We start from the raw sequence: 10,232 nt of genomic DNA, 5'->3' as shown, positions 1-10,232 counted from the left end.
GGAAATGACCTTCTCCATCTTCTTAGAAAAACCATGACGGACTGGGAGGAAATTATGCAACTCTTGACTTCACCCCTGACAGCGTAACTCTCACTTCTTGTTTTCTCTCCCCGGTCATGGGGCTGCCTCTCAGATGCTGGCTCGGTCGCTCGGTCGCTCGGTCGCTCGGTCGCTCGGACGCTCGGACGCTCGGACGCACGGCCCTTATGGCATCCTCCGCTGACCTGCATTTCCACTAGGGTGTAGTTCTGAACTTCAAATGGCCTGCCGTTAATGCTCTTTTTACATGATACTGAGAATATTTCAAAAAACATCCTCATCTATGCCATTATACTGCTATAATAGCTAACATATTTCCTTTTTCTGTTTGCTCCCTTTTCCCCCCCATGAACATTAATGGAGTACCTGCCAGGAGTCAGGTGCTCGTTCTGGGGCGACGGAGCTAAATAACCTGCCCTCTACACTCACGGCTTGGCCATCGAGGGCAGGGCTCGGGGAGGCTTGCCTGCAGTATCCTGGGAGCGCTGAGGATGGAGCAAACACTTGTGCTTGATGAGGGACAGGGAAGGCTTCTGAGAAGAGGTGGCCTTGGAGGGAAAGGAGAAGTTGTCCTGGAAGATAAGGAGGGGACAGTCCAGGCAGAGCCGAAGCTTGCGCAAAGGCCCGGACGCGTGAACAGCCGGGCACGTCTGTTCATGAACAGCAGACATCACTGGTGGTTCGGTGTCACCAGAACATGGGCAGGTGACAGTGATTAGACATGTGGCTAGAGAGGTGAGCAGACTCCGGGGACAAGCAGCTCTGTGAGCCCTGCGAGGACTCACCCTTAATTTGGGGGCCATGGGGAACTTTGACAGGTGGTAAGCAACGGGGTGGTATGACCTATCGTGTTTTTGACTAAGATTACTATTTTTCTTCGGCTTTTATCTTTCATTGTTCTCCCTGTGTCTCTTTTTCAGCAAAGGCCCATCTGATCTTAACCTAAGGTCATGCAGAGATAGACTCATTCCAATTATTTTCCCCAGTCTATGAAGCATATCCGCCCACCCTCGCCCGCTTCCATCACCCTCCCGCGGAAGCACGGGCCGGAGCTGAGATGTGGGTCTGGATGCGGCAGGCCGAGCTCCTGCTTGGTGCCAGGCGCCACGTGAAGCAATTCCACGGTGTCCTCCCCTCTCCCCCTACGCCGTCTGTGCGCTAACTCTGCGCACGGTGACTCAGAATATCACGAAGAGACGTTCGGCCCCGATGCGGGAATTCAAAGAAGCCCGAACAGCTCCGCGCTTACAGGATGCATTTGGGGCCCACCCAGGCCGAGGCAGATCCTCTCATTCAGCCAGTTTCTCTCTCGAACCGTTGGACTGCGACCCCTCTGGCTGTCATATAACCGAAGGGCCGTCTGCAGCCACGTCCTCCCGCACCGTCCGCATGCACCACGAAGCCACCGTTAGCACTCCATTCTCGTTTAATTTGAGGCTTCTGCATCTTTCGTAGGCTTCCTCCGTGAAAGTATCCCCAGAAGAGATGTAACTACTCCACGCATTTTTGAAATGCCTTCGCCAACTCCCCAGGGAGGCAGGAGCCTGCCTTCCTCACGGCAGCCCCCTGGACACAGCTTAGCCTCTCTCATCTCAGTCGCTGTGATTTTCATGAGAATTTTTGTCAGCTCGTGTTTCCATGAGCTCACCAGGACAAGTATTGGAGGGGAGAGGGGACAAAAAACAAAAAACGTGCCTTTAAAGAGTACATATCTGCCCAGCATTCAAAGCAAGCCGCACTGGGAAGAATAGCCTAAGGCAGCGTGACTCACTCCACCTTCCAAAAACTCATATAGCAAGGTAATCAAACATACGCAATTCAGAAAGAAAAATACTCACACGTATTTATGTGCAACATACACGTTGACGATTGCCTCCTAAGATTCTATTTCTCCTTCTATTTAGGACCTGATTATTAGCTGAGCACATCGTCAACAGAATAAAGACCATCTTCCCCAGCTGCCCCAGCAGTTAGGCGGCATCATATATCTCTATTTCCCAGCATCCCTTGTGGTTCGTTGTGGCCAGTGAGACGTAACCAGTAGCATTAGAGGAGATTTGAGAAGAAACTATAAGGGGAGGTGTGAGCTCCACTAGCCTTCTGATTTCTTCTACTACCGGCCTGGAACACAGATGTGATGGCTGGAGCTGTAGCAGCTATTTTAGACCTTTCTGGTCTTTAGGCTCTAAGTCAGTTCTAGGCTAGTGAGACAGAAGATTAGGAGCTTAGGTCCCTGAAGACACCGTAGAACCTCCATACCAGCCGTGACTGCCTACCCCTGGACTTCTTTTGTCTAAAAATGAATGAAAGAATAAATGAAAGAGCTTCAAATTTATTTCGCCTATGTTTTTATTTTATTCTGTTATGTGCATTCAAAATGTACACCGTGGAGATCTAGGCGAATTTAGTTTAAGCCCACTCTCCCCCAAATCTATTGCATATAAGAGTCTAAATTACGTGAGAATCAATGCATAGCACATGGGAGTCCAGAGCTCCCTCCACGATGCTCCGCGGGGTACCTCCCTCCATGATGCCCGACACGTGTCTTCTCCCCGTCCCTCTGCCTCCGCACGCGTTTCTCCCTATGCCTTCTTAGCTCTGCCCTGCTCTGATCCGAACACGAAACCTGTTCTCACTGGTTTCCACAAAAATCCATTCCGAACCTGGGCAAAGTATTATCTCTCACACGGCACAGCGAGCACTTTGCGAATCCACATTGGCCCTTCCTATTAGCTTGGGCCTTTCTGCCACCCGACCCCCTAGCCCCTCTCTCTTGGCCCCTTAGCCAGGAAGATCCCATTGTCTCATCCGTCTCCACTTCCACCTTCTGTCTCTCCTTTCTCTGCTCCTTCTCTCTTCCTTCTGCATCGTGTCTAAATTCTTCGGCCTCGCTTATAAAAAGAAATTCACTTGCCACAGCTCCTTCGCCCAGACGCTCCATCAGGTACCCAGAAGACAAAAGACTTTCTCTTTACTAGAGTCCAGTCTCCTTAGAAAGCAGCTATGGATGTAGTTATGGATGACACAGCTGGGCCAGTGAGTGTGAATGCATCTCCATAAATCTCAAGAACCTCAATGTGCATGGACGAGAGGGTGGGTGTGGGGGGAGTGGGGAAGGGGTGTTGGAGCCCAGATCCTGTTGTGTGCCAGGGTCACGGCCAGGCCTTCCATCGCTACTTTCAATGCGTCAAGGCACACTGACTTGTTTCCTTGTGTGTATCTCTTCCTGCTGGAAGCTACGAGCATCCCTCTCGGGAGACGGGTTCCTGGGTCTCCACACTCTCCACTCCCCTGTGGTTACTTTCTGTTGACATGGCAAGTGCCCCTCCCTCCAGCCATAGTCCCTATGGCTGCCCGCACCTCCGGGGTTGTCCAAATTCCTACTTTGTATCTACTTCTGAACATCATCAAAATGAAAATTCCCTTAAATGTTCTCAGAAAATAGACATGGCAAAACATGTTAAAATCTCAACCTGATAAGGAGAATGTTAATTCACTGTTAGCTTTAAATTTTTTTTAACATTTACCAGTAGTTTTTTTTCCACTCACATTATCTCTTTAATCCTCACAATTTCCTGTAATATTGGGATTAGAGACTCCTTTTTTTTTTTTTTTTTTAGGCGAGGCAACCCTTGGTTGACCTCACAGATTGCAAGGACCTTGTCAGCTTACAATCTCTTATTTTTTTTTTATTTTTTATGCCTACAGCACCTGGTCTTCCTAGGTGATCTCCCATCCAAGTACTAACCAGGCCCAACCCTGCTTAGCTTCCAAGATCAGATGGGATCAGGCTCGTTCAGGGTGGCATGGCTGTAGACTAGAGACTCCATTTTATAGTTAAATCAACTGATACCCAGAGAGGTGGCTTGCCCGAAGGCACATGGCTAGCCGGTGAGAGGTGGCTTGCCCAAAGGCACATGGCTAGCCAGTGAAGCCATCATGAAGATGTGGGTTCCCTGATCGTAAGCCCAGAGCTCTTTTAGTTGGCTGACATGCACCTTTTTCATGAATTAATTTACTGTGTCCCTCGCAGAGAACAGAGAGAAGGTTGAGTAGAGCTAGTTAAATAAACTCTAACTAGGGGGGAAAGGGCAGGCTGCACCGAGGACCTCCGAAGAGAATCCTGGGAAGCCAGAAGCAACGAGAGGGACGCTTGGTGTCAGAAAGAGGAGAAAGTCAAAGAGAAGAGGCGTTTTTGTGACAACACCAGCTTTTACAATATCTCCTTTCACCCGGGTCATTTTTTTTTTTTTTCATTTTGATTAAGGAACTTGCTGCGAATGAGATGGCTGAGGCCCATGCGGATCAAAAAATAATTAGGAAGTTCAGACAGGACAAGCCAGAACCACAGTGTGACATTTGGGAATCGTGAAGCCTCAACCTTCTGCTGCACAGAGAGACAGACTGCGGTTTGAGTTGGAGCACTCCGAGTCAAGTAAGCAACAAAGTGCTTCAAGGAAGGAATCTCCTTCTCCAAAGCAGACTTTGAGAACATCAGGACTGGAGCGTCTGACAGCAGGGGTCCTCTAGGGACATCGTACAGGGTCCGATTGGTTATAAACCGCAGCCAGGCCCAAGGCTTTTCAGGAGGTTGTGCAGAGATCCTAGGTCATGTGCACTCAACACTCAATGAACAAAGGCGGCCCTGTGGAGGGACATGAGACCAGCGAGTCTGAGGGTCACCTGTGCAAACGGGAGACGCCCCCCCCCCCGCCCCCGCCTTGGTGACAGGAAGGCTCCGTCTAGCGGTGCACGGGCACTCACACTCGCCCCAGCGCCAACCGGTAAGCAACATCACTTCCTGATTTCTGGGTTCCTCTTTCGGCCCTACCCAGTGAGAACTCCCCCTTCAAGCATGAAAATGGCTTCAGTTTATGGAAGAACCACTAGGTGTCACATACTGCGGTGACACGCCCTTACAGGGACTCTCACCCCTGGAAGTGGTGAGGACTTGCCCAACGCCCCGCAGCCAAGCCGGAGGTGCCAGTATGGCTGCCCCGAAGCCTGTGCACACAGCGGTCTCAGACTCGCCATCCTTGGGTGGCTGTGGGGGGGGGACCGCATCACACACACGCGACCAAGGGCCTGAACTTGCATTCTCTGTCACCCTGAGATTTCCCAGGCCTGCTCACAGCTGTAAATCGACACCAGGAGACCCTCAGGAGGCCCAGAGCCTGTGCCAAACGATCTAGGAGCCATCGGAAGTTTCCTCGCTGCCCCGTGGGTTAGCAAACCAGACTGTGTGCCCCTCGGCATGGCAGGGACACCGAAGGCGGTCCTCCTGTCTGCGCAGCCAGTGCCCTTCATCACTCCGTTACCTTGCCTCCCCAGGATATCTCTGGGACTTCACTAGGCCCCGACCCCTGTGTGGACCTGGTGACCTCCACAGCTTCCCCTGGTCATAGAGTCAGGGACCTGGAGAACCAGCAGCTCAGCCTCAGAGGAATCCACAGGCCCATGGGGACCAAGGACATCTCAGGATCCATTGGCCCAACCTGTGTTGGGCACACAAGTAGGGACACGCTCTGGGATGGGATAGCTCTGCCACAGATGCAGAGATTAACAAACTGGCATTTGTTAAACTGGCACTTCAATCTTGGAAAGAGTACAACTCTAAAATTCTACCTGCTACTTAAAATGTTATTTTTAAGTAAAAGCAGGAGTTGGGGGCAGGGGGGTAGGAGAAGGAAATTTTACCAAGTTCAATAGCTATCATAATATTTCATAAAGTTTATAATAAGCTCTCCTCATAGCCCAGACAGGGAGAATAAAAATCACGTGAAGTGCTACAATCTAGAAAAAAGATTTTAGATTGTAGCACTTTGGCCCAGTCCCCTTATCTTGTCTGAGAATGGCATATGACTTCACTGTGTCGTGTCTTAGAAAACAAAGCCGTTAGATTATATGTCTTTTCTCTATCGACGATCTGGATCCATTTTTTTGTTTGTTTGTTTTCTCCAGAGAAACAGCATTCAGTTCTCAACTTCGAAACAGAAAATCAGTCTCTTAAAAATGAACGAATCACCCCCAGGTGAGGGATGCAAACACATTTTGAAATTCTGGAGAAATTGGCTGCAATCATACACAGCCAAGTAAATATGAAACTGGTTAATTCTGGCCCTTTTTTTTTTTTCTTACTGGCTTTAAAACCAGCCATGCTGACTGCCCATTATTGCATTGCTCATTTTCTGCATACCAAATGCAAGGTCTTGAGCAAGCTGGACCTTTAAGGAAAAAATCCAACTTCTTTAAAAGAAAATAACGACTTAACCAGAGTATTTTTTATCAACAGAAGGAAGCCAACCTCACCACATAGAGCTGCTGAGGGCAAAGCCAAGAACCTTGTGACGATGGCTGCTACGCTATGTGGGCGCTGCTAACCCAACTGCTACAGAGTTTTGTTTGTGGTTCAGTGCTTCTTTTCTTCCTTCGGTTTTAGTTTTACTTGGTTTTGCAAGAACGAAAAGGGAAGGGCGTCCTACCCACCGCGGGACGATTCCCCCACGCTTCAGAGGCTCCTGAGGGTCACGGCTGCTGACTTTAGCCAGGCAGCGCGGAAGTGCCGTGGCTACTACCACTGCAACTTGGGTTTTTTCTTTTCCTGCCCCTTTTTCCGCTCAGAACTGCACAGCGGGGGTGCCCTGAAGCTCTTCCCAGAGCTGGGCCTCCGGGGCTCTCACTCGGGTTTGTGCAGTAGAGGGGAGCGTTGGTGTGTGTCTTAGTAGTCACTGAAAAGTGTGTTTGTGAGCGTGGGGGCGGTGTGCGTGCGTGTCAGAGGACAGACAGGAAGGGAGGGCGCTGAACGCATCTGCGACCCCCACTGCAGCGTCGCTTAGTCAGAAGCTTCTGCGGCCCGGCTGCTCTCCAGGATGAAGTCTCCCCACAAAGTCCTTTTGGTGGCTCCTCTGTTCTTTCTCCTGACGTTTCACACCTCGGCCTTTCCAGCCCAGGACGACCAGCCTGGCACCAGACCCTCCAACGGCCACATCTGCATAGGTATGTAAATATTTTGCATATTTTTTATGCGGACACAATATCGTGGTCAGATACTTCGCTCTGCATAGTAAATCGCCTGTTTAGTGACATGGGTAGCTGTAAGGTTCCAAGTAAGGCACCAATGACCTCACCGACCTAGAAAAATTTTGAGCGGTAGACTGAGGATTTACACCACGTGCACATACGTGTGTACAGTAGTGCTCTATACAGCTGCCAGTTGAATTAGCAATACACGTCTTCGACCTCATCGATGGCTGGAATTTCTCCCCTGGACACTCTGAAGTTCTCACCCCTTTTCCCAAGGACAGTAGGCAACATCACTCCGTGGAGAGAAGAGCGACATCGAACGCAGAGACACACCTGAGTTTGAATCGCTGGCCACCTGCTCCGTCTCTTACTGTCTGTGAAACCTTATGCGGGTGGCTTAATCTTCCCTTGACTCCGCATTCTTACTGATGAAACGGGGCCAGCAATACCCACCTCACAGGGGTGCTGTGAGAACCGAGGTCGTGCATGTAAATCTGCGGTGTTTGCACACACCAGGGACTCAATACCCTTAGTCCCTGCCTCTCGGGGAGCCCAGGGTTGGCAGTAATAAGGTGCTCACTTGGCAGCACTGAGTGCCGAATGAGATCCAGCTCCTTCACTTGCCTTTTGTTGGAGGATTTTATTTCCAAGTCGTTGTTTTCTGTTTGGAGAGGGGTAGTTTTGAAGAAGGCGAAAGTAGGGTAAGACCTTTGATAATCATATTGTACCTGAAGCTTCCAGAAGCTTCCAGAACAGTGGCAGACATTTTAATGGGTCACTTGTGGACCCAAGGAAACTCAGAACTATAAGCAGCAATTACTCAATGAGCTTCTCGGATAAAAGAACCCAGAGTGAAGTACGGTGGCCATATCTTACGAATGGAGAATCTAGACACAGATTCTGACCCGAATTATTTCTGGAGATGGTACAGAAACATATCTAAATTAATCCTAGTTCCTGAAAACCATGGCCTCGGGTCATAATATATGCTGGGGAACACACCTCTAATCCCAAAGCCTCCTTTTAAACTAAAACTTGAGACCCAGATTGCCTGCGACTCTGTTCCCCTCAGGCCCGGAAGCAGAGGTCTGTGGCTCCCGTGGAACCAGGCCCAGGACGTCATCCTCACACACTGTCTGGTTCTGTCAGATAATTATTTACCACCATGTCGCTTTCTCAGAACGAAACCCCAAAGCCAGTCCAATGGAAACGCACCTGATAAAGGCTTAAGTGAAATAAGCCCTACTTCTAGGATGGTTGCAAATTAACTTCAGGCAAGTTGTCTGGGGTATTGGGCCCCCGCCGCCAAAACGCAGGCGTAAGACACGCGTCCCCCACCTGCCCCGTTCCCAGCGAGGCCAAGAGTTCGGAGGTGCCAAGGAGGTTCCAGAGAGGCTCGCCACTGCACAACACATTTAAAATATAACCGTATTGTCATATCATCATTTTGTGGGGCAGTAATTTTCAGCACCTGGCTGACTCCACGTAGGGTTGACTGAGGTCACTGTGTGGTATTCAGATGGCGGATTGACGGGTCTGGAACAATCCAAGACAGCTTCACTCACACGCCTGGCACCCTGTGGGAGAGAGAAGGCTGGGAAGCTGGCTTAGCTGGGAACGTCAGAGCTGCCACCCTCGGTCTCTCCTGCAGCACAGTCTCAGGGTGCAAGGACGTCTTCCATGGCAGTTTTGGTGTCACAGAGAGGGCGTTCCAACAGCAGGAACCAGTGGCTGCCGGTCTCGCAAGCATTGGGTCTGAAAACTGGCACAGCATCGCTTCTTCCAACCTCTGTGCAGCGGTCACAGGTCCCTCCACTCAGACTCAAGGGGAGTGGGCATACATCCCTCCTTTTGGTGGGGAGTGTCACAGAGAGGGCGTTCCAACAGCAGGAACCAGCGGCTGCCGGTCTCGCAAGCATCGGGTCTGAAAACTGGCACAGCATCGCTTATTCCAACCTCCGTGGGTCACAGCGGTCACAGGTCCCTCCACTCAGACCCAAGGGGAGTGGGCATACGTCCCTCCTTTTGGTGGGGACTGTCACAGAATCTGTGGCCCTCTCTGTTCACACCAGCTCACTTCAAATACTCCACAGTGCACAAGCTCAGAGAGACTGTTGATGACGAGGTGTGATGATGAGGTGTAACTCTGCCGGCATGGGAGCAAGAGGTGCCGAAGTGTGGCTGACATTCGCTGAGCCAGCCGCAGTGGGGGTCGGGAGGTCCAAACAGGTGTCTGACTGTTCGAAGGTGGTTCCTGCGGGAACCCTCAGGAATGTGTGTGCAGGGCAGCTGATTGAGGAAGACACCTGTGAGGGGGTGAAGGCATCAGGGGAAGGCAGGCTCTGCTGCAGCCACAACAGATGGCCTCAGCCAACCCCACGGAAAGCTCTAGAGCTAAACTGGCTCTTCAAAGTTGTCTCAAAGTGGGTCCAGGCCTTGGAACGCCTACACTGAACAGTCACTGGGTGTGAATTGACCCTTAGGCAGAGGCAGTGCCTGGGAGGGACTCCTGTGTGAGCCCTCAGCGTCAACACACCCGGTACGGACACCCCCCATGTTGTTTATCTGTTCTTTGTGGATGGACATATGGGTTGTTTACACTTCTTATGAATAATTCTGCTATGAACATTTATTTACTAGGTTTTGTGTGGACATATGCTTTTGCTTCTCTTGAGCATATACCTAGGAGTAGAATTTCTGGGTCATGCAGTAGCTCCACGTTCACTGCCAAACTGTTTTCTAGCGAAGTTATTATCCCTCTAACCTGTTGTGATCCTTCGTTTGTTCATCATAGCATCCTATGGGATGATGCCTCATTGTAGTTTCGATATGCGTTTCTCAAAATATCGACCCTTTGTATGTTTTCTTTGAAGAAATGTCTGTTCGAGTCCTTGCCCATTTGGGGTTATTTGTTTTTTATTGTTGAATCGTAAAAGTTCCTTATAAAATCTTGGTATTCTTAGAAGTGCAGAAGTTTTAAATTTTGATGAAGTCCAATTGATTCATTGTTTCTTTTGTCTCGTGATTTTTGTGTCATATCTAAATCTTATATTTTTAAAGATTGTTGCCACCCTTGATTTGCTCTTGTCTCTTACCCATTCCCTCATCTTGTTTCCCATTGGGTCACTGGCCACATTCTGGTGACCAGGGGTCTAACTCCTTGGATTGCA

General features: G+C 50.0%; 1 protein-coding gene and 1 non-coding gene across 2 annotated transcripts in view; one reads left to right on the top strand and one right to left on the bottom strand.

Annotated features, from left to right (window-relative positions):
* Positions 1-3,738: 3,738 nt before the first annotated feature.
* Positions 3,739-3,857, bottom strand: LOC112479772. The gene has a single exon (XR_003046366.1). It is a non-coding gene; the product is annotated as a 5S ribosomal RNA (ribosomal RNA).
* A 2,644-nt stretch (positions 3,858-6,501) lies between these two features.
* The window catches only part of AOAH (acyloxyacyl hydrolase), a 131,908-nt gene continuing 128,177 nt past the window's right edge, over positions 6,502-10,232 (top strand). Inside the window, exon 1 of the mRNA XM_006912066.3 lies at positions 6,502-7,035. Within this exon, the coding sequence (XP_006912128.1) occupies positions 6,909-7,035 (127 nt within the window). The 5' untranslated portion in view covers positions 6,502-6,908. The remainder of the gene's footprint in view (positions 7,036-10,232) is intronic.

This window comes from Pteropus alecto, unplaced genomic scaffold (genome assembly GCF_000325575.1).
Source record: "Pteropus alecto unplaced genomic scaffold, ASM32557v1 scaffold21, whole genome shotgun sequence".
In the NCBI taxonomy this organism is placed as follows: domain Eukaryota; kingdom Metazoa; phylum Chordata; class Mammalia; order Chiroptera; family Pteropodidae; genus Pteropus; species Pteropus alecto.
The sequence above is the reverse complement of the archived record's forward strand: the minus strand, read 5'-3'. Positions and strand labels throughout refer to the sequence as shown.